Raw genomic sequence first — 25,475 nt, forward strand, 5'->3', positions numbered from 1 at the left:
CATTTTATTGGGCACTAGACTTGAAATGGGTCGTATTGTCATATACTCTGCGGGTTTTATCTTCTATTGGTATAATTCTCCACAATATATTTTTATGATGCTATGAATGTACATTCGTGTCTAGTTGACGGCTTGTGTTTTGTGTAAACTTATTGTATTTAAGCAGTTTGGTCAAAATGTTTTGAGCATCTAAGATATTCTTACGGTTGCCTAGTTTTGCGGGATGTTTTTTGCATGTTGTAAACTTTTGAAATCCCACTAATATAATGATCACCTGATGAGTAGTGTTGGATCTGTGTCGCACTGAAAAAAAAGGTGTGTAACAACATTATAAAAGTCTGCGTGACCTCATTTTGTAACTCTTCGACCAAAAACTCTCGTACCGTGTTTGCCTGTTCTTAATGATCAAAGACCTTGACCCCAATAAGAGAGGTAATCCAGTGCATCATATTAAGTTTGATCTTTTGATATTGTTATATTGACCTACTATTGACGATATCATAAACCCAATACCACTACCTTCTAGTTTTCAATCATCTGCTTCAAATATAAATGGAATTGATAAGTCTTAGTGCAATACGCAATATAAGTATCATGTAATAAAATAGATTGGACACACCTCATTAATATATGAAGTGCTTTATTTCATTGCGAAAACCTTACTAGTTAATGAAATTCTAGCGATAAGAAATAGCGTTGAAAATGTATTAATATCAAAGGCGGAAAATGAAATACATACAAGTCGACCTAACTTACTTAAAGCATGTTACGCACTGTTGTACTGACGAATATCATTAAAAATAGTTGGTTAGTTCACACAAGTTAATATAACACAACGTCCGTTTAAAAGCGGGGCATCAGACCAACTTTCCTTTATTCTACATTGTACATGTGAGATTTTTATGGCGTCTGTGAAATATTGGTCTTTGTTAATGACAAAAATTGTACTTTTGGCTGCTTTGTGTGGGTTTGTTGGTTTTTTGGGGTGGGGGGGGGGGCTACGATATTGTTTATATTTCTTCTTTTCAACTTTGTGACGTGAATATTTCTCCATTCCCGCATTTAGAGGGAAACGTTGTACAAATTTGTGTATTTAAAGAATTTTTTCATGCGGACTGAAGCTTAATGTCTATGGACACTGCATGTTGTACAACTTTACCGTATTATAAATAGAGCTGAAGATAGTTATTGTATGTTGTAAAAGTAAACCCTACCATATATAAAGTTAAATGTATAGAGCTTACATTCAAACGTTTTATCTCTGATAAAAAAGTATTTTTAGAGGAAATGGGCGTACTTGGACGCTTAATTCAACTTTAAATATGCATCGAAATTAAATTCTTTTTAAGGAAATATCTTTTACTTTAAACAATATTATTTACTACAAATTCAAATACATTAACATGGTAATTAAAATTGTAAGACCTGGAAACAAACCATATGGATTATCTTAATCCCTCTCTTGCATACACTGCAGGATGGAGAGGTGTAAACTGAGATGTAAATACAGGGAACGAAAAAAGAAAAATACGTCAAAAATCAAATTTTGAATCATTTTTTAGGGGTTAATGAAAAAAGCCAACAAATATCACATGAAAAGAATATTACAATATAATCGTCGGTTGACCATCATAACAGTATCTAGTATAGAGAACCGAGTGTTAATGTTCATACACATCCATACATAAGGAAATTGTTTCTTACACCAGTTCTGTGTAGTTTACAGTACGAACATTGATTTTATTTCTTTTTTAATTTTGACTCAATATATGAGCTAACACAACATAAAAGTACCATAGGATTTTTGCCGATTTCTACCCAATATTGTCATAGATATAAATAAGATAAGCTGGCAAATGAAGAATAGGTATTATTATTGTACAACATTATTCTTGATATTATGGCTGCTGAATCGTTTACTCTCAAGTATAAATCTTTGTGCGGTGTGAAAAATCTGTTCATTGTTAGTTAGATCCGTTGAGTAGTAAGTTAGGATCTGTAAAGTATGCGAGTGTGTTTATTGTTTTATTTCGTATTGTAGCATATTTTGGACAATATAGAAGTAATGATCAGCATTTTACCAGTATCAGTATAGAAAAATATCTTTTGACATTGTATTTATATATTACATTTTGTTGTATTTTATCTGTATCAGAAAAATCTTTTGTTTATATACTGGGGCAATATTTTAAAATAAAAGTATTACAACTTAGTTTCATTTGATCTTTTATTGATAAATATGAATTTGAATATTAAATATAGTTGATTCTTTATACTTCAATAGGTTTTGAATTTTGGTTTAAAAAAAAAAATATTGATAAGACTATTTTCAATTACTGGTTGATTATTTATAAACTTCAAAATGATATTTAAATGCCAATTTTCTTGAATACGACGCATTTTACGCAAAAAAAGATCAACCTAACTGCTCAATTTAAAAGTAAAAGAATATCACTGATTTGCAAGAAATTAGAACGCATGATGGATAATGTGCGACAAATAAGAACGATTCGATAAGTCTGTTTAACATGTTTACGTCAATTAAACCGCAAAACAACAAATTCCATTGGTCATGTACATCCATTCATCAATTCATACCTTGTCGTCTAATTCATCTTAGTTAAGGAAAATCCATAATTAAAGCTACTTAAAAGAATTTTGAAACATTTTAAATCTGCAGTCGATGCAGTAATAAAACAAAAGGTTAAAACATTGAAGGGGCCATGTACCTAAGCACATTGGTTTTGTGCCTGTGTGTTTGTGTACCTGTAAGCCTTGCGTGCTACCCCAGTGTCAGACACGATCAACAAACATTCTGTGACTCAAGATATGGTAAGTGATTGTTATTTAAATTTCATAATATGCATAATATGTTAAATACAAGTACAACATTGGACCCTAAGGCGATGTACTGCTATATATTGGGCTGCATTTTACAAAAGAACTTACGACAAAGTCGTTAATATTAACAGTCTCGTAAAATGATCTTTAAAGAACAAAATTGACATAAAACCATTTGTTTACAAATATTTCAATTCCCATAATTATATTTTCAAGCTATAAGAATAAATCATTGATTAGTTGATGATAAATTAGCATTCGTTATTTTGGTCTTAAATCCGCGGGGGTGTTAAGGAAGCATGTGGCAATTTAGCGTCTTATTTTGACTGTTATATTCAAAATCGTGAAATAAAATAATTATTTTGAATAAGATCAAAAACTTAGTATTATCCTTTAAAATAGATGTCAGTGCAATAAAATCGGGTAGTACATTACTGCCACATTGGTACATTATCACGTGACAACTATAAATAGCTTACGTATATTCCTTAACATAAAATGAGATAGAACAACACTACCCCGCGGTTTCCAAAATAAAATAAGCATACCAAGTGAAAGCAAAACATCTCAGTTTAATCAAAACCGCTGCTAGAATCCTATGTCTGTCCTTATTAAAAAGTTATTTATCCGGTTCTAGTAAAACCTTCCAAACTTTTATATAGTTTGCACGGAAAACGGTAAATTGCATCATATCAACACACAACATGGGATTCTAGCAGCACTTTTCAATATAAGCATTGATCAAACTAACGATACGTATAAAATTTCAAGTTCAATATATACGGGGTAGTGTTGTTCTGGTCGGGTTTTTACGTCGTAAACAACGACAGAGGAAAGCCTGGCTGAGAAATAAAAGCAAATTTACATACCTTTTAGCGAATAATTGATAAAACTAACATCTTCCCCAGTATTCTTATGTTCAATTCTCAATAAATCACACCACAATACTTTATTAGAGTTCTTAGATTAGTTATATTTTGAATATGTTTACAATGCTTTCCGATCAAATTCACACGACATTCAACTTTTAGTAATGACGTCATCGATGTGTAAATCTACGTAACACAAACTTATTTCTGGAAAAAAATTGTCTTCAGTATTTTTTATTTGTTTTTGATCTACGTTTCTTTGCTTAGATATTTGAATATGTACATAATAATTAAGATTTGTGATTTCACGGAATTACATGCAACTCAGATTCCATATGCTTCCTTAACACCCCCGCGTCGTAAGTTCTTTTGTAAAACGCAGCCCTGTATACTAGAATATATATTTAATAATATTTTGCTTATCGAGGCAAAGAACGTATAGTTATTGGATTATGTTAAGACTTTTAAAATTATCTTAGATTACGTTTACTAACGGGTGCAGTCATTTTTAAGAATGAAAAATTATATACCTTTATTACCAAAGGTCATATGCACTCACAGACGCATTCTTTTTTAAGAACAAAATCATGTTGTATTTCTAGTACTGTAGTACTGTAACTCGGTCAACATTCATTTTGTGTTAGTTTTCTTTGTTTATTGAAAAGTCCACCCAAAAATGTAAACCCTTTACATAGATGTTCTAAACAATTGATAAAACATTTAGAGAACAGAAATCAGTGAAACATGAATAATTTTACCATTACTTATCTCAGTAAATATTTAAACATCAAGTTTCAGCTTATTTTTTGAAAATTATTTTCGTATTTTCTTCATCACTGATTCATATTTTACCAATTTTTGAGCATTACAAAAAATAACATGACAAAAGAAGCTTTAGATCACTAATTTTAATAAACTACATGTATATTGTATGTATTATGTGGTTGTTTGTATTTTGCTTGGCTCTTTTGGCTTCTTTATATACTGATATTTCCAGCATTTTCTTCCCTTTCTATATCAATATTTCAAGGTAACTTTTAATTCCATTTAAATTATTTGCTGGGGTGGTTCGTTCCGTTCGTTTATTTATCTCTCTATATAAGTATATTCAAGTACATTTCTTTTTTGGTATCTTTTGTAGTGCCTATATCCTTTCATTATCTTATCTTTGTATACAAGAATTCTCAGCGATCTTTCCTCACAATAATATTTTATTGAGGAGGCTAATTTCATTTATTTATTTGTATTTCTATATATGTTTATATCGGTAACTTTCTTTTTATTGTATTTCTTGTGATGCATATATTCTTCCATTTGTCTATCTGTATATCGAGTATACTCTGCTCTCCTTCCTTTTCAGTACATTTATTTATTCATCTAAATACACTTGTATATTTTTGACCTTTCGTTTACAGTATTCGTTGGCGTGGTACAGCGGACAATTGACCTGAGATCTGAACGAGCTTTTCTTGTGACAGTACAGTCAAACCTCAGGGTACAGCCATCAAAATTTTATCTGTTAGATAATCGTTGTTTTCTAAAATTAAAGCAATATGAACTGTATCTGTGTGTCATTTTAATTTTATATTGCTATAAAACTTATTAGTATGCTTAGTTTGCATGTAACTTAAGGTATCCGATCCATATTAGGACCAAATTTTTCCAACCTTGAATATTCATCATGTATTTTTAAAAATACTTTGATATTCATTTAAAGCATTTAAGAGTAGAAAAAGATTTACCAAGAGAAATTTCAAAAATTTTATTAACTAGTAAGCAGTAATTAATTAATGAAGATCGCATTAAGGTCTATGGAGACAAGCACATTTTTTAAGATAAAAAAAGTAATTACTAGGAGCATTAAAAATTCTTTGGTGGAAAGTTGTATTTTATCAATTGGAATACAAAAACTATTGAAAATAAATTTTATACCGTGTAGATTTTTTTAGAATTAATTTTTATAGAATAAAAGCAAAGAGGGACAACTCTTCAAAAAAGGAACAGGTAATTAATAAGGACACATTCAACACTTACATATTGATACTTAAATAGGAACATTATGTTTAAGTATACTGAGTGTTAAGCACATACATATCTGTTATGCACCCAGATTCATTGAATCTGAGGCCATTATGGATCCGATACCTAAAACTTTTACGATAAACAAGATTTGAAAAATAATCATTATTTTTTGTCAGTAGAAAGATTCCTCTTCTTAGGAATATATAGCAGTTCAATTTTTTAAGAGGACGACAATAATTCAATTTTTCTTCAACTGAGGCTTCAAAATGACTTTTACCACAAAAATAAGTCTAACAGATGATAAAAAAGCACGTGATATTTTTTTTTCATTTTAGTAGAAAATCACATTAATTTTTGTCCAACAAAAATTTCAGCAGGAAAATTTCAGCCCATATTGCTTTGACAAATTGCATGTTGATATTCATTCAAGAGACTTTTTTTATATCCAGATATAACTAATAGCCGAGAATACTTTATCACTTGGAAATGTTTTACTCAAATTAATTATATTTCACCACAGGAAAGATACAATGTATAAAACGATGTGTCAACAAGCAATGATAAGATAAGATTGTTAACCATTGTGTCTCTGTCTTGATTTTATTTCAGGGAACAGTTAGATATCCAGGATCTTCCATATTCGTGTTTGGCTTCGGGAGACAAAACTCTTGTGGACCCACAGTGTTGCAAAATGGACAACGGTATATTTTATACGGTACGTATTTCTTTACAGTTTTGCCCGTTTCATGTTATTCATTGAAAGAATATATACATTTTTTTTCTCTTGCAAAAATATCGCTTGTATATTAAAAAAACATTGTTCATTAGAAATTAGGATGCTAATCTAGAAATACCTATTTGCTTGAATTTATACATTCATGTTTATTAATATCATCATATTGTAGGCAGCAATGATGTTCTAGAGCCAAGAAAAATTAGTTTGGTACACCACGAATTTCTTTCTACCTACAACATCAACAAACTGCGAAATTATGATTGCTCTTGTAGAGTATGTATTTATATCAAATTTCAATTTTTATCTATTTTAGTCTCTTTTTAACATTTAATTAACTTTACGCGAAAAAAAATCATTTTTTTTCCTTTTGATTTATTTAGCTTAATACAACAGGTCTACAAATGAAATCTATTTTTAGTTGATATGTTATGAATAACAACATCTGTATTTGTTTGACAAGATCGCCATAGGTAATCGACGATTGAGTGATCTTAATCCTGTCAACATCCAAGTCCCCCAGAATGGAGTTTCACCACGAGATCAATGTATTGTAGTGCATGACAGCTGGAGCTGCGCCTTTAGAACCGGATTTTGCGCAAGAAGACTAACTCCTTATGGACGCATATGTACATACCAAGTGCCTTTGTCAAATTGTGTTGATAGAAACCTCGCTTAGATATTCGGTACCAAATTGTGACCCGTTTAGATTATAAATTGATAATATGCATAATGTTGACTATTGTTTTGTGTTACAGTACTATATACTTTTTGAAGGTCTTCTTTATCATGTTTTCTACTGCGTATTTCATTCGTTAGTATCAGACTCATTTGATTTGTTATCAAAGAAATGCAAACACAAGGAGAGGAAAAACACAAACATCAGCCGATGAAATGATATTTGTTTTGATTATTTTAACCGCTATCATGAGCTGGTACATTTGTAAATTGATATGACAGGGGTCACTGGTAATTGTCATTTTACTATTCTAACGTTCAACAGCAAAATACAGTGAGCTTTCCGGGTTTCTTTTTTTTTAATTTTTTTTACGTATACATTGGTCTTGTGACCAGGTGGATTGCAGCTGGACTCAGTCAATAATGTTAGAACACATGGTCGTTTTGAAATCGCATGATTTTATTTAATCTCACACCCAAAAAAACGTAAAGGAACAAAATCATGCATTTCCTCATCAACAGGAACATAAAATCTGATAAAATTAACGAAAGCTAGAAATAATAAAGAAAACTAGAGCAAAGCTCGTTGCAAAGCATTGAGTGGGTCTTCCGTTAATGTCGAAAGTAAACCTGCTAGAAATTCCTCTTAGAAGCAGAGTTCTTTAACCAATAAACATAAGAAACTTAAACAAAAAGAAAAAAAGGAACATTATTCTTGGTTCAAGTTAACAAAATCCGAATAATTTAAGTGCGAATTAACAAACATATTGCCGATTTCAAGAACGACTACGCAAAAAAAAAACCCGAATGTGTTTAAGAACGATTTAACAACTATCGAATTATTTTAGGTACAAGTTAATTGAACTTTGAACATAACACTATTTTCTTTACCAAGAATGCGGAATCAAAATTTCCGGAGAAATCAATTTTAAAACCCCATTATCTCTGTAGTGCATCGTTCGATTTTTAAAAAGATTTCAGCGTAAGTTTCAGATTACAAAGTTCTTTGTTTTTTGTTTAATCATTTATTATCAAATAATCGCTGAAGAAATTGTTATTATGGTCCCTAATTTGAGGGGTCAGCCCTTTTTTTTATATCAAATATAATGTATCGCAAATATATACCTTAGGTATAGTACTGTATAGTTAAACAGCTGTACATTTTTGCCTCTATAATTAAAAACAAATCATTTTTCAGTAAGGAGTACTTGTAAGAAGACTTTAGTGCCCCCTTAACCTCTCATTTGAGGAACCAGTCCCTTTGTCTTGAAATCAAATTAAAGGTCTTGCAAATATAACCATATTTTGTTCACAAGTGTTCACGAATTGTTAACTGTTATCGATAACTGTTATCGAGATATCTGAACAAATGGGTTTTAGGGGCCGAACCTTCAACTCCTTAATGGGGATCATCAACAGAAATATTTAAGAAGCATATTGTACAGAACATTTTTTTGAGCAACTTTTGATTTTTATTGCTTTTCAAAATGTTTCTCCTTTTTCAGATATTAATGACCAAAGTTTTTAACTTTTAGCCCTTGAAACTCCTTATTACGTAATATATGACTTAGATATGGTACTGTATAGATAACAGCTGTACAATGGACATTTTTTTGCTTCTGCAATTGATAACAAATTATTGTTTAGCAAAAGAGTTATTGTAAGAAGACTTTAGAGCCATCTTGGCCCCTAATTTTAGGAGCCATGTCCTTTTTCTTGATATCAACTAAACGCCCGTGAAATGCGAAACAACTTTTGCTTTACATGTTTAAACATAATATTTATACGTGAAAAGATATTACAGAAAATGTGCGAAAATTTCGTGAAAATAGTAAGTGCTAATTTTCAGGTTCAGGCTTCAATGCCTTAAGCAATTTTTCTTATTTGAAAGCATGGGGTTACATCTACAGACATTCATCTACAAACCCTGAAAATTTGAAGCTTCTATCGCGATTAGTTTTGGAGGAGATGCGTGGACAAAATGAGGTTTCGGAGTACAAAATGTAAAACAACATTTTAACAGCTTACTCTGATTGCCACAGAAACTAAATCAAACAACTTGAACATTTTATAAAAGATTTCATGCAAACTTAAAGTGCACATCAGATTTCCAAATAAACAAAGATTAGATATATTACATACATATAAATCACATAAACCAACAGGTAAATCACAATTAAAAATAAACATGAAACTTTTTGGCAAAATGTTCAAGCAAAAAAATACAATGCAAAGAAATTGAAAAATACGAAATAAGCAAACCCTGGCCATTCCCATTTCTCAGTAATAGTTTAAACTACTACACAGACCGTCCTTATGTAAACTTCCTTGCACACAATTGTAGGCCTTTTTATTCCCTAAAGGACCACGTTTAAAATGACTAACAGTAGCTCCAAAATATTTATCGCTTAAAACTATTTTAATTGTCTGTATTTTGTTGATATTAATATTATATAAGGTCAGGGGGCAAATTTTGGAGTTATAATCTCAACTTTTCCGATTATATTGCTCAAGAAAGTTTAAAAAAGAAAATGACAAAAATTTGTCCGAATATCCTGTTTCCATAAAAATCTACCTTTGTTAAAGCATATCGTCCTCAAGTAAACAAAACATGGGTATAAATATCAATATATGTTTATATCATTGTTATTTTGTGTTATTAAATCAATTTTGGACTTGAGGTATTACACTTTTGAGAAATATTATTTTTAAAATCGCAAACCCTGAGTAAACGTAATCGTCTATTTTTTTTATAGGTCCGTGTTGCTCTGCTTTGAATTTTTATTTTGCTTTATGGATTTTTGAGATGGTCGACAATTTGTTATTCTTCATACTAACATTTCAATACAAACAGGAATTTCGAAAAGAAATTGCTTGTCATAACATCTTTGATACCATAAAAACCTTAAATGGCTCAAAAGACTGTGCTTAAAAACGTTAAAAAATTAAATGGTGAATTTCAGATTGTAATTTTATTTGGAACCTACATCGGTACTTAAAAAATTAACATTTATGTGGTGGTAACAAACAGTGTTAAAAACCAAAAGTCTAAAGGAAAAATACAAAACAGAGCAGAGCAAACTCGGACTTCTAAAAACGTAGAGGCACGATCATGTGTAAGCATCATCTGCGGACACGTCACACCCGCTGTGTGTTCTTTGGCATAATCAGGAAAAACGGAAATTCCGTTGACAATTAGGTGATTAATTTTGGTCTAACTATAAAACGAAACACAAATTCAAATTGGGGCAACACGGACCTCCAAAAAAATAGAGGTAGGATCAGGTGCTTTGGAGGAGTGAGCATCGTCTGCTGACCGGTCACACCCGCCGTGTGTTCCTTGCTTAAAAACATTATTCATACATATATGTCTCAGATTTTACGAAATCAGTGAAACAATCCTACGTGATTACTACCATTCATTTAAGAAGATTATCTGACCAAAGTAATTTTGAGACATCATTATATATTTCCTTATGAACGATCGTTGTATCAAGACGCACGAATTACTTATATTCTGAACCTTATTATATAAACAATATTTTTTCTTAAATAATTCATATCAAAAAGTTTAATGGAGATCTTATGATAAATGCGTTGACTAGATATCTCAATCATTCCGATATTAAAAGAAATATAATTCATTTCTCAGTTGTCAAATAACACTCTCTGGATTTATCTATTACTACATGTATATTGCTGACGTATCATCTTTATCCTGAGACACTATTTCAGACAAAATAAGTGTGTTGTATTCATTACACACACTATTTGTTTCTGTATAAACGTCATCATCCGTACAGCTGCTTTTAATATGACCACTGTCAGCGTTGTTTGCGTCATTCATGACATCATCTTCAAGAGGGTTATCATTAAATTTGCCGATCGCAATTTTAGCATCTGTTATGTCTGGATCATCTCTAACATTGTTGTTCCTTTTATCCATCTTATTGCTGGTTGCATTCAACAATCCATCGCTGTAAGAACAATCCTTGGCATACTTATTTTGCGAACCACGAATGTTGGAAGTAGTTGCACCAGTACTGCTGTTGTTTTGGTTTTCAATACTATCACGGGTATGATCGTGAGCATCATGGTTGTCGGCACGATCTTTGTTATTCTCTAATACAAAATAAGTGTCCGTTTGCTCAATGAATGTTATCTGAGTTGCTGAACTCTGATCTTCACAGCTTGAAGATGACATCCGAGCATCAGATTCGGAATGGCAATTTGAGATATGTACCGTCGTTTTGTCTTCTTCGATGCCGAAATAATGATCAGGTGAAGTTTCTCCTAGTTGCTCTTTGTTTAGAGTTTGAGCTTTGTGGACTACTTTTTTTGGACTTGTTAAGCGGCAATGTGCCTCGCAATCTCTATAAATTGGCTTAAAATATCATAAAACAAACAATTAATTCACACCGAAAACTTGTTGATTATAACCACTGTCGTGTATCCGCGCCGGTAGTGACGCGTTTCGATAAAGTGAAAATGGCAGCTTCACTTGTTTCTTGATTTGTGTTATTTAATGCTTTCATTGTTTACTTTTACATTAAAAATATCGTCAAATTTATTTAAAAGCATATTAAATCTTCAAAGTTCTACGAAGTTTATGTTAAAATTATGTAAATAAGCAGTTAATGTCGATTAATTTTGAACAACGGAACAGGTTTAGATGACATTGTTTTTCAAAATAGGAACGGTTTGGATACGCATCTGGTACGGTTTGGATGTGGTTAATATGAGTTATCCCTAAAAAGTACAGAGGAGAGTGTCAGACTCGGCACATTTATTTATTAGCACGCACATATATTATTCAGAATGCTCTCGATTTCATAATTCCGGGAAGTAGTCTGAGTTTTCTTCCGTGAAACATTAAAAAAATATAATGGGGTACCAGCAAACGACCTTACAGTACTACAATGTGAGTGCAAACATTTCTTTTAGTTATCCCCTCGCGAAGGGGATATAGCATCGCTGCTGTGCGATATACATGCCCTCACTGCAAATCATGCTTTCAATATTATGGAGATCGTCATGTGATAGACATATGAAGTCACATTGTTTAAAAAATAAACATACACAATTATAAATATTATTTCAGAATAACTAAAAATACACATCATATAGTCGCTTGCCATAAAAGTAGTAGACAGTTGTCTGTTTAGGTGTTTATATGATGTATTGCTTTTTAAGTTAAAAGTGAAAAACGTTCTTTACATTGTTTTATATAGTTTTAATGTGTTCGTCAAGTTTAAACACATATTTTCTTCATAATTTGAAATTAAAGAAAGTGTTCTTTTGAGATGTTAGTAAAAAAAAATTGATTAAACTATATATATATTTTCAGGGTTTTTTTTCATGTGATAACACAAACGTATCAATTTTGTACACTATATTCAGTCCAATTAATTCAAATGACGTATAATTGAGGTGCAAGTGGGGTTCGCTTATTTGTATCAAATATTAAATCGTACAATTGCTGTGAATTAAATTAATATAAGTAATATGGAATCATTCTTTGGATACTGTGAGGTGATAATTTAACTTCGGGCTTTATTGGATTTGACCACACTTCGACCAATATTAACAATTATATACTAAATATACCATTTTATCAGAAGAAAATAAAACATGCTTGTCTACAGAAATGAACTTAGTCGTCAAGTTTTAGTCCCCTTCGAACAACTGGAAGTATTTTGGTTTCATCACGTTTATGAAACTGTCGGACAGGAAAGAAAAATTCACCGTTTGCATATAAAGTTCTTTTGATCGTTTGCATGCTGTATAATTGAATGGTCAACTATTTTTTAAAAAGATGTATCTTCGGTTGCACACCGATGAAATGCAAACTGCTCCATTTATGTCTAAAACATCAAAAATGCTATATCTTTAAATTATGCAAACCGTACCATTTGCACAATTTATATTTTAGCATCCAAACCGGAATAATTAAATTATCCAAACCGTACTACTTCTTTAGCAGGTGCAGGAAGTTATTGCTATTTCTATACATTTTAATGTATTAAAAAGATATTAAAATGATTTCATTTGGTTAGTGTAGTGTTTCAGATTAATTTTGGCTGCTTCAGATTTTTAGTAGGTGTTATATTATCTACGTTATCTCGAAATAGATCTTGGTTTTTGCGTTTAAATGACACGTTAACGATTAATATTCCTATAAACAAGTCGTTATTATTTACGATGAAAAAAATAACGCACACTTTTTTCAACTGCAAAACTTTCAGAAAAATATGAATGCTTATTACGATCTTTTAATTAATATTTACCTCGTTGTCGATAGAAAAAAGGACACAACACTCATTGTTTTTGAAGTGGATACACAATTTTCACGTTATCCAAACATGTCACTACCGGCGCGGATACACGACAGTGATAACAATAGACACGGATCCGTACGACATATATATATATATATATATATATATATATATATATATATATATATATATATATATATATATATATATATATATATATATATATATAAAGCACAGGGAAATTCACTTTTGTTTGAGCTCCACCGACCAAGGCTTGAACTCACGACCTCTGGAACCCATTCTCAGTGAGCAGTGAGCGGCCACCGCGCTAACCACTCGGTCATCTAGGCAAGTGTTCCCTGTGCTTCATATATATCTATATCATTCACTAAGGGCAGGTATATGTCAGTTTGAGAGTGATTGCAATGTTTGCAATGATAAATATATATATATATATATATATATATATATATATATATATATATATATATATATATATATATATATATATATATATATATATAACCAAATGATTTTCATCATAAAGTTACTGACCTTTAAAATAACTACAAATCCAGCAAACTTATGCTTACTGCCTAAGGCACATAAAAATAGCCAAAAGTAGCTTTGTCTTTTCTGATGTTGTGCATATCTTTAAATGTGATGTGTATTACTTACAATCATTTCATACTCATCGATATCCTCATAAACAGTGGACATCTTTTTCTTGTTGTTCTTCTTTTTATATATTTCTTTTCCCCTTAAAAAAAAATAAAAAATAAGTAACATATTACATTTATGTATTTCAAAATTAACTACTGTCAACTTTAGAATTAAAAATAAAAGATTGCTATTTGGACTTAATATGATATATATAATAATTTATTAAACTCAGAAGTTGGTGCATTTTTTAAATTTGACGAATGGGATTCTACCTTAACATAATTATGCAAATATTTAGTTATAGAGAGAAGGGAAATAAGGGCCATATGTGCCATTTGTCAGGAAGAAGATAAGTGCGATGATTTTAAATGCACCTACAAATGTTCATGTGCTAGAATGACATTCTATGTGATAATTGCCTATACCTTTGTTGGTACGACTTGTATAACCAGACTAATAGGAGAATCAAAGCGGAAGTGAGGAATCCCAGAGCAACACCACCTGCGAACCATCCAACGTTCATAACTGTACTCTATTAATAGAAACATTTCATTTATAATTCCTTGTTTATTGGAATATAAAGTAATAGTTCAAGGACAGATCGAGGACATGTTTGTGTTGTTACAGGACACAGAACAAAGTAAACATCTTGATGATGACTAATTTAAAAAATGCTGAACGTTTTCGTTCCTGTGTCACCAATTATTCAAAAAAGATATCGCTGCAAATGAATATTTTGAACACTTTATATGAATATTTGGTGTTTTGTCTCTGAATTAGTAATGGTAATGATATTTCTTTTTTGTCTTCACCCACAGTTGTACTACATTCAACGTGTCAGCCAACACAATAAATGGCTGGTTTTTTATGGGGTGCATTTATTTTGAACACAAACAGTTGCTTACATTAATTGCCTTTGTGCTGACATTAAACTCGTATGCACTTTGTGTAGAAGTGATGACGGTGTTGATGTTAGTACTCTGTGTAGGTATCACATCACGCTTGACTTTCATAGAGCAACTGATGCTATCCCCACCTCCATTCTCTCCAAAAAATTTCCCTGCCTTGGAGTTTTTCAGACTCTTCTTAATGGACTGTTTATGCAAGCAAATTTCATTGACTTCCTCTGGAACCGGTTGATCCAGTACCTCAGAAAAACACAAGGATAATTGTTCGGTTGTGTTCCGTATTATAACTTTTAAATTTGATTTCCTGCTGATTTCCTGGAAAGAGGTCTTCACTGTTGCTGTTTTACAGAAAAAAGTAATATAGCAGCTGATGGAAGCAGGCAATGTGCCCATATTATAATAAGGGGGAATGTATTATTAATACATGGTAAAAAAAATACTCAGTTTTTGAAGTCGAGGATTGGTATTGAATTTAATACTTAAACTCAATTAAGGAAAGATATGGCAAACAAGGATGCAGTCTGAACACAGGAGTTGATGTCCAGCAAAGATCAGAAGTATTTTTCGATATTATTGCAGTAAATGAATATAATTTACAAAAGTGTAAACGGTGTTCACCTTTTTAGAAAGTCAAGCGCGCCCTTTTTGTTATCAATTTAAGTTGATCATTTTGGTTGGGGCCTAAGCAAATGTAATAACGCCGAAAGACTTAAAGAATATTATATGAATAATATAATCCCTTATTACTTATATCTACATTATTTTCAGCAATTGTCGATTAGACATAAGACAATTGAAATTCATTCAGACGTTGTTTTCTTTTAGTATGATTATGGTAACCCTGCTTATGCCCCGACAACACGTCATCGATATACCGTATGTAACTAACTGATACGAGGGTTGTCCCAAAATAGCGTAGACAAAACACATAACTTATATCTGTTCACTTAAATTTCATTAGACTTCTATGTTTTCTTCAATGACCCTTTGGCAAACAATACTGAGAAATTCAAATCTGTACCTTAATTTTTATTTCTTGAGAAAATGAATAATTAGTAACAACAAGTTTTGTCAGGCGGCGCAATGTGTGACGTCAAAAAATTCCAGTCTTTACGTTGTTGCTAACCCTCCACATCGTTAACGATGAAATTTACGTTTTATTTCCGAAAATGTCTTGGAAAAAATATTTTATTTGAATATGTACACTGAGTGCACATTCAACATACATTTCTAGATTTTTTTTTCTGAGTATAAACGATCTAATGACTCCAAATTTGCCTTGCATTACTTGTTGTCTAACGTCCGTCTTATCAAAATGTTTCATTTTGACGCCCAATGGGTTTTTTTGTTCCACCTACTGTCATCATACTCGAACAAATATGTTCAATGTTGTTAAACTACTAATTCACAAAACGCATTTCTTATCAATTTAGTTACTTTTATTTACTTCAAAAGCCGCGTATGATTTGTTTCAAGGTCTATACGGAATTTTATCAGATACTGCTGCGCCGCCTTAAACGCTGACGTTTTATTTTATTATGAGTTAACGCTTCAACTTGTCACAAAACGCTCTATAAAATATTTAAAAGTTTTGTTAAAGCCAAAACATTTTCTGCGTAAATGATAGAATTATTATTAGACACAAATGTATGTTTTATGTGTATTTTTTCATTCGAAAAGTACTCTTCCTTGCAATTTTTCTTTTCATTATGTTGATTTTAACTTTTAGTTCTTTTTCATTGCGCCGCATGTCGAATTTCTGATCTAACATGCTTTCATTTCACTAATCTAATCTCAAACAATATTTGATTTTAAAAACATTATTTGAATGCAAATTACTTGAACCCTTTCTGGCACAAATTTCATCTTCATGTGTCTTCGAGTAACTGAATAACGCCACTTGTCTGCGCTATTTTGGGACAACCCTCGTATGTCGAAGTAAAATAAACCACTTGTCTAATGAATTTAAATTTACGCAAATTGTGACCCTTTTATGCTTATCTCCTAAATATATTAACTTAAACGAAGTCTCCAAATAATGAACGAAATTAAACATTAAATACAAACAGTCATATATTTTTTTTAAAAAAAAAAAAGGTAATGGCTTGATTAGATCTGGTTGGTAAGAAAAAAACAAGACTGATTACCATTACGACAGCTGGCTTCGAGTTCATGTTTCCTGGATGCCTGGAATTTCTGTGATTCCTGTGATACATAGTCAGCGAGCGTTTTATTGAATTCTTTAAAATAAGTTCCTATAATTTCAAGTCCTTTCATGATATTTTCTTCATTAGATCTGTCAAATAATCAAGAAATGATTTACAAATTTAATAGAGGGCAAGTATTTTGAAATTGTATAAAAATACTTGTTTGACTACAAAACAGCATATTTTGTTAAGATATTAATAAAACAACAATGTTCCTTTTAACATATTGCGTAAACTATTCATGTTCTAGGTGATCCTAGACTTTCTGTTTGTTTTATGCTTAAAAGAAAAAATGAAGTACCTATTATAAAATTTCTGAGTTTTTATCTCGCTCATCATTGTCTGAAGAACAAGGATTGCTGTCAAAATATAAAAGTTATCACATGTACAGCTCAGGATAACAAGATGATTACTCAAATCATACACATCATAGACAAAAGGAGATAAGTGATATGTGCAATACTCACTGAAGCACCAATATGACAGGTTCATTTTCTCAGGATATTTTCTAACAGGATCTCTAGGTTACAAAATGTCACTGAAAAAATTGTCATTGTGTAGTGATTGAAACAATTAGATAACTGTTTATGCAATATGTTTTAAACTTGTTGCATTAAAGATATAAATGGTAAGAAAGCTGCACATCGTTTACAAATTTCGTACAATTGAATTCTGCAGGATATTATTGGTCGTTTTGTTTCGTTTTCAAAAAAGTAAATGTTGGTTTACACACGTACGCCTGCCACATTTCGGATGCGTCCTCAAGGCCATTCTGCTGCGTTCAGCTGTTGCTAAGATTATTGCACTCTCGTGGCATTTATTTTATTTAGCATTTATAGCGCGCCTGCACGGCGTGTCAAGTTGTCAGCCAGACCACAAAAACTTAAAACAATGGCTGTTGTACAATAGCAAGCAAAAAAGTATTCTCAAACTTGATGTGAATTATATGTAAAATGTAGCATATATTTCAATTTAGGAATTGCCATTTTCTTTTGATTTCAAAAACCCATTCTGTTTTCTTACAATTGATAAATTACATATTTGTAGACATATCTTGTAAGTTATTTTGTCTTTCACAAAATACTATATACAGTGTATTTTCGCCCTGTGATATTTTTGCCCTTTTACATTTACAAACGGTTTCGCCTCGTCTTGAAATTGTCCAGATGCAATTATGTTACCAAAGATATTATTTTCAATATAGATTTCGCCCAGTCTTTAATTCGCCCTCGGACAACGAGGGTGAAAGAAGCGGAAACAAAACAAATTAGCTGCTTTTTAATTACATTAAACCTTATTTTGTTAAAAAAACAAACACAGTGTTTTCATCATTCATCTTGTTGGTTTCCTGTGCAATTGTACAAGTTAATATTTATATATCAATATGGAAAGAACGTCCTGCACACGCACTCAGCGAGCAGAGCACGCCGTAAAGACAAGGTAAAAACTCGTACAACGTCATGAAATCTAGGCGGATACTCAGCAAGCGCGCAGTCAATCGCCAAGTAGAACTCAGTTAAACGCCGTGAGAGCTCTGTAAGAATGCCTCAGTCGCCGTCAAGATGTCGAAACATCTTTACTTGTAAACATTTCAAATTAATTAGTACATTTTTTTTCAGAATTTTTCCTGCGATCCCACGGCGATTCCAAGAATCCGTGAACACGCCGCGGAAATGCAACTCGATATGACAGGGCTTTACATGGAAAGCTTTGATAACTTTAAGATTGAATTTATTTAAGTAAAAAAAAATCTTACTTACATTTTCTGAAGAGGAAGTTTTCTTACATGTTCACCATAATTTACTTTTTTCATAATTTTCACAGTTCATTCCTGTGTTCAGCTAATACAAATATGATAGTGTACTAAAATGGTGGTAGCTATTTACGAATTGCCCCTAAAAAACATTATCGGAGAATACGGAAGTTTGCTTCCTGAACTGATCAATTTCCGTCTGTTATGTGCATGCTCTATTTGTAGCTTCTTCCGCATGAACTGCATCTTGAAACAAAATCGTATATTGTATATTATGCAAGACCGTTATGCTGGTAAATTCATTTGATTTGAAGGCGTGGCCATTTTTTAACTAAGCTTGATGAAGGCCAATGTAAATAATCACATGATATGCCTATACATGTATTTCTACAACACGCTAATTGTTGCCTGCTTAGTTAACATTTTGATCTATTTTTTGAAACGTGAAACAAACTTGTTTTGTGCATGGAAAAGCTGAAAAAGTCCTTCATATACAGTAAAACTCGGTTATAGCGAAGTCCAAGATACCAATGGATTTACTTCGTTATATCTGTAATTCGAATTAAATGTATACACGTTCTCTTTCACCAGACTATATTTTTGCTAATTGAGGCTTAGAATAAAAAGACATTACTTCGATATCTTTAATAAAAATAGTGTGAGTAGAAAATTTATATGAAAATAAATTCATTCAAACTATTATGTTAAATGGTAGTGCAGTCTTGTTTAAACTTTTCGATATTCGTTATTGACATGTTAAATTTTGATATTATTCAGCTCTACGGAAATCGAAGTCAATTTGCTATATCGGTAAACTCGTTACATCCGGATTCATTATAACCGTAAACTTTTGCAAAGATTTGTTAAGAATTTTACCGGAGACTCAAAGAAACTTCGCTATATCCAAGAATTTGCTATATCCGTGTTCGTAATAAACGAGTTTTACTGTATAATGAAATGGTTTGCTTATTTTTTTACAAGACATTAAAACTATAAATCCTAATTAGTTAAATTGATACATGTACTTAATATGTACGTAAATTATTACATTAGTATATTATATAAGTACATTAATTAAATAATAAACAAGTCAAGAATATAGATTAAATGTTGTTGTGAAAATATAATTTCGTTTGTGAAATCAAAATCCTTTTTCTAATTTCTTTGGTCGTAAGCAATGTGTGGACAGTTAATTATGGAGATAAGGGTTGTTAAAGGCAATATCACGTCAACTACTGCAGGTCTTTTAGTGATCCAGCTAACTGGTGATAAATACTGTAAAACGAGAAAATTTGGCGCATACGTATTTTAGCGCAAACGCAAGTGCCAGTACATTAGCGCAATTATAATTTAGCGCATACATCTTTTCTTTAAAAAAGAATACAAAAAATGTTGTTGTTTGATAAACGATCACGCCCAAAATTTAGTTCTGTGTTCACTCTAGCACGTGAAGACAACGACTTTGATTTCTATCTCGCATGCACGGTAAACTGTCGTTGAGAACAATACACTTACTTTTGTGTAAATCGTCAGTAGATAGATATGAAAACCTCATTTATTGGCGATGATGTGTAACTTTCGTTGGTAAACAAATTTGAGTTATCGGACTTTGAATTTAACGTGTCGACTTGGATAACACTAGAAGAGTCCCGAAACTAAAAGTGAAATCGAATGCTACATTTACCATGAGTTTCGATCACCATGAAAATCTTTTTCACGGTACTTTTACATTAAAAAAAACCACAAAAAATAGGTATCGTCTTGTTATCTTTATATCCACTAATCAGAGATCAAACAAATTATGATCAATTATGTATTGTCAGCGTTAACGATCGCCGCGCTTAATCGCATTTTCATCTCGAGGCGCTAAATGGAAGTGGCAGTGGGAGAAGCCCAATTTTCAAGGTGCTAATGAGAGATATTAAAAAGAAATTAAAACTGAATTAATTAATCCATGTTTGGGCACTTATACCTGATAACCTATACCGTTTACCTGTGAAATTGTTTAAACAAACAGAACCGAGAGCATCTGATATGAACACTTCTATATAGCCTTAAAATGGACTGACGTTATTGTTTTGCAACTTGAAGAAATTTAATACTTATGGAAAATTGTTGGCGCACTATTAATTTTAGCGCTCATAGGCAGTTACGCCAAAGGCGCTAAAATTTGTAGTGCGCCATATTTTCTCGTTTTACAGTATGGCGGCACCCAAAATCTGTTGTTGTTGCGCTAAAAGAACGTTTATCTGAAAGTTCATCTATTTTTTTTTTTATCACACACACTAAATCTGTACTACAAGTGTTACTTTTATACCACACACTCTGAGTGGGCGTCGATAACTTTGCTGCGCTTGGTATTATAAAAATATTTTCTGGGTTAAAATCGGTTCTTCAGATGGGTTGGTGTACTATTACAAAAATGCAACATTGACAATATCATAATGCTATTTAATGTACCATTTGTTGAATACCTAGTGATAAATGATGAGTGTCGGTTTTGTATATACATCTGAATGTTAGAAAAAAAAAACACTTGGTTTTTGTCAAAAATCAATCGTTTGTAAAAATTGATAAAGAGATACGTTGTGACACAGTGCATACAAGACAGCTGCAATTATTACAATTGTAAACATAATACTGCTAATTGGCAAAAATCACGATGGTTTTGATTTCATAATATTCGCAATTCATCGTTTTTCTGCAAAATTAAACCCACTGTAAATTTTAAGTTTCTAAAACGTGTTTATGCTTATACTTTGGTCAACTGGTTTTCTCGGAGCGTGAAATTAAAATTATCGCGATTGATACTTCTTGAGAAATTGTGAAATTTTAACATTGTCAAATTAAAAAACTTACACAGTTCTTGAAATGAAACCATTGAAAAAACAGAAAGTTTGCATGTTTTTATAACTTTAAGAAATTTCTAGTTAATGTCTTGTATAATTGTGTTTTTTAGGGGAAGGAGGAGGTGTTTTGGGCTGCAGATTTGTAGTTCTAAGATTCAGATAAACAATTAAATTGAATCTATTGCAATTGCATAGGACCAATCTTACTATGACAAAGGAAAATGTTCATCTTACTCACCATTTAGGACTGCAGATAACAATGGCTCTATTCCAAACTTCTGCCGTAAGTTCCGTCTTTTGACGGCAACGTGTGTCGCGTTTGAAATATTACGTACGAGCTGAATTATCACAGTTTTCGCAATCAGTTAATGTATGCTTATGAATTTGTTTACTGTTTGTTTAAAGTGAAGAAAAACTTAATTTTTTCAAATATGTACGTTATTTTGCATGCAATAGAATGATATTTTTCTCTATTTTCATATTTTTTAAATCTAGATATTTGTCAATGGTATAATTTAATATACATTTAAATAACATGAATATCATATGTGTCACATGTGACACAAGTTCTACATACGTGCATGTGTACATGTGTTAACACAAACATGTTAAATATACATTTTTAGATAAAAACTCATCAATATAGGATTTGCAGGTTTTTTAGGAAAAATTGCTCTTGTAAATCGTGAAACATACATTGCACATGTTTCTTTTGTCAATTGAAAGGAAACCAAAATTGAATTTACTTTATAAACATGAATACTTGCTAGATAAAGAAGCGAAACAAATGAGTGAATGAAGTGATGATTGATTTAAGAATCGGTTATTGTTTATGCAATCTGTAATGTCAACACTTTTTGAAATAAATTTCCATTATTTTAATAAGAATACATAGTAAACATAATGAACTTTCTGTATGTAAATGATAGTCATTCTTTATATTACTTCTTAATCAGAATAAAGTTAACGATAGATACATTTAAAAGAAGTGTCTATTTCTTACCTCTTAACTTTCTTTCACTCTCAAGAATCTATATCCAACAAAAAATAATTTGAGTCAACTTTAACATGGACCTTTTCTTGTATTATCGTACCTAAAATATGATTTATTTTTATTTATGTTTTTAATTTGTTTTGCATAAAATATGGCTTCTGTCAATAGAATTTGTAAATATGTCCGAAAACAGTTAAAACGTCTTAGACATTCATGTAATATGAAATTTGTAAATCTGTCCGAAAACTGTTAAAATGTCTAGGACACTTATGTCAAATAAAATTTGGAAATTTGTCTAAATACAGTTAGCATGTCTTGGACATTCATGTTAAATGAAATTTGTAGGTTTGTCTGAAAACAGTTAAAATGATTTCTTATACAACCATGTCAAATGAAATTTGTAAATCTGTCCAAAAATAGTTAAAATGTCTTGGACAATCCATGCAAAAAATATTTGTAAATTTGTCCGGAAACAGTTAAAATGTCTTCAACATCCATTTCAAATGAAAATTATAATTTGTCCAAAAATAGATAAAATGTTTCAGACGTTTCTTATTTTGTTATTTTACCGTTAAGTCGCGCTAAGCAATTTTTCAAAATTATATAAACACTCTTCAGAAATCGTCTTTGATGGGCAACTATTAACTTGGATTCAGACATATGTATTATTAATCGGTTAAATTTAAACTTTGTTGCATTTTAAGCACAGATAGTTTGTTGTTAACTTGTATTAGTAAAATAGCTGGGTGGTTGTGGTCAATTTAACATTATATTAATGTAAGAAACGTAGTCACATTTGTTTAGCTTAAATTTTTGGATTTTTTTTAACTAAATGTATAGTTACGGACTAAGATAGTAATAGTACTGTCTTAAAAAACTCTAGGGTAGACGTAATGAGTACCTTAATGACCACCCAAACTCCTTTATTTAGCGTTAGTTTTACATTCATTACCTTTGTGTGAGTGATAGTATTGTTTACACTTTGCATAGATACCAGGCGATGCTTCACATCCACAGAGCAACTGATGCTATCCCCACCTCCATTCTCTCCAAAAAATTTCCCTGCCTTGGAGTTTTTCAGACTCTTCTTAATGGACTGTTTATGCAAGCAAATTTCATTGACTTCCTCTGGAACCGGTTGATCCATTTCCTCAGAAAAACACAAGGATAATTGTTCGGTTGTGTTCCGTACTATAACTTTTAAATTTGATTTCCTGCTGATTTCCTGGAAAGAGGTCTTCACTGTTGCTGTATTACAGAAAAAAGTAATATAGCAGCTGATGGAAGCAGGCACTGTGCCCATATTATAATAAGGGGGACTGTATTATTAATACATGGTATAAAATACTCAGTTTTTGAGGATTGGTATTGTATTTATTACTTAAACTCAATTAAGGAAAGATATGGCAAATTTAACAAGGATGCAGTCTGAACACAGGAGTTGATGTCCAGCAAAGATCAGAAGTATTTTTCGATATTATTGCAGTAAATGAATATAATTTACAAAAGTGTAAACGGTGTACACCTTTTTGGAAAGTCAAGCGCGCCCTTTTTGTTATCAATTTCAGTTGATCATTTTGGTTGGGGCCTAAGCAAATGTAATAACGCCGAAAGAACTTAAAAAATATAACATGAATATTACAATCCCTTAATACTTATATCTACATTATTTTCAGCAATTGTCGATTAGACATAAGACAATTGAAATTCATTCAGACGTTGTTTTCTTTTCGTATTATTATGGTAACCCTGCTTAAGCCCCGACAACACGTCATCGATATATCGTATTTAATTAACTGTTACATAGTTTAGTGACTCGAAGTGTTATTGAAGACAGGAAACTGAAAAATATTAACTAAAAGCACATTTTTATGAATAAAACTGAAATAAACTTTTTAACATTTATTTGTATGAACAAAAGCAGATCATCGAGAAAATATCAATGATATTGAAAATGAATACAATCAATTGCTAAATATGGTCGTTACATAAAAATTCGTATAAAAGAGATGGTTTCGCTTCGTCTTCAATTTGCCAAGACGCGATTGTGTTACAAAAAGGATACTATTTGATACCTTTGAAATCAGGTTTTAAATTTGTCCGCGCTCACAAAGAGGACGAAATAGACCAATAAAAAACCAGGCGGATAATTCAGTTGTTATATGTCAAAGTGAAATAAACCACTTGTCTAATGAATTTAAATTTACGCAAATTGTGACCCTTTTCTGCTTATCTCCTAAATGTATTAACTTAAACGAAGTCTCCAAATAATGAACGAAATTAAACATTTAATACAAACAGTCATATATTTTTTTTAAAAAAAAAAAGGTAATGGCTTGATTAGATCTGGTTGGTAAGAAAAAATCAAGACTGATTACCATTACGACAGTTGGCTTTGAGTTCATGTTTCCTGGATGCCTGGAAATTCTGTGATTCCTGTGATACATAGTCAGCGAGTGTGTTATTGAATTCTTTAAAATAAGTTCCTATAATTTCCAGTCCTTCCATTATAATTTTTTCATTGGAACTGTCAAAGAGGGCAAGTATTTTGAAATTGGATAAAAAAAATGTTACTTGTTTGACTACAAAACAGCATATTTTGTTAAGATATTAATAAAACAACAATGTTCCTTTAACACATTGCGTAAACTATTGATGTTCTAGGTGATCCTAGACTTTC

At 31.4% G+C, this 25,475-nt stretch overlaps 1 protein-coding gene and 1 long non-coding RNA gene across 8 annotated transcripts in view; one reads left to right on the top strand and one right to left on the bottom strand.

Annotated features, from left to right (window-relative positions):
- Positions 1-2,654: 2,654 nt before the first annotated feature.
- Positions 2,655-7,202, top strand: LOC105346827 (uncharacterized). The gene is made up of 5 exons (XR_010713473.1): positions 2,655-2,832; positions 5,126-5,205; positions 6,342-6,447; positions 6,638-6,741; positions 6,929-7,202. It is a non-coding gene; the product is annotated as an uncharacterized lncRNA (long non-coding RNA).
- Positions 7,203-7,582: 380 nt separating this feature from the next.
- The window catches only part of LOC105346830 (uncharacterized), a 49,745-nt gene continuing 31,852 nt past the window's right edge, over positions 7,583-25,475 (bottom strand). For 2 of the 7 annotated variants that reach the window (XM_066083174.1, XM_066083173.1), the window contains 6 exons: positions 17,501-17,558; positions 17,140-17,288; positions 14,990-15,330; positions 14,510-14,616; positions 14,100-14,181; positions 7,583-11,527 (listed from right to left, as the gene is read on the bottom strand). In XM_066083174.1, coding sequence (XP_065939246.1) covers positions 10,829-11,527; positions 14,100-14,181; positions 14,510-14,616; positions 14,990-15,330; positions 17,140-17,288; positions 17,501-17,558 — 1,436 coding nt within the window. In that variant the 3' untranslated portion in view covers positions 7,583-10,828. The other 5 variants (XM_066083175.1, XM_066083176.1, XM_066083172.1 and 2 more) reach the window with 4 other exon arrangements.

Source organism: Magallana gigas, chromosome 4 (assembly GCF_963853765.1).
Source record: "Magallana gigas chromosome 4, xbMagGiga1.1, whole genome shotgun sequence".
In the NCBI taxonomy this organism is placed as follows: domain Eukaryota; kingdom Metazoa; phylum Mollusca; class Bivalvia; order Ostreida; family Ostreidae; genus Magallana; species Magallana gigas.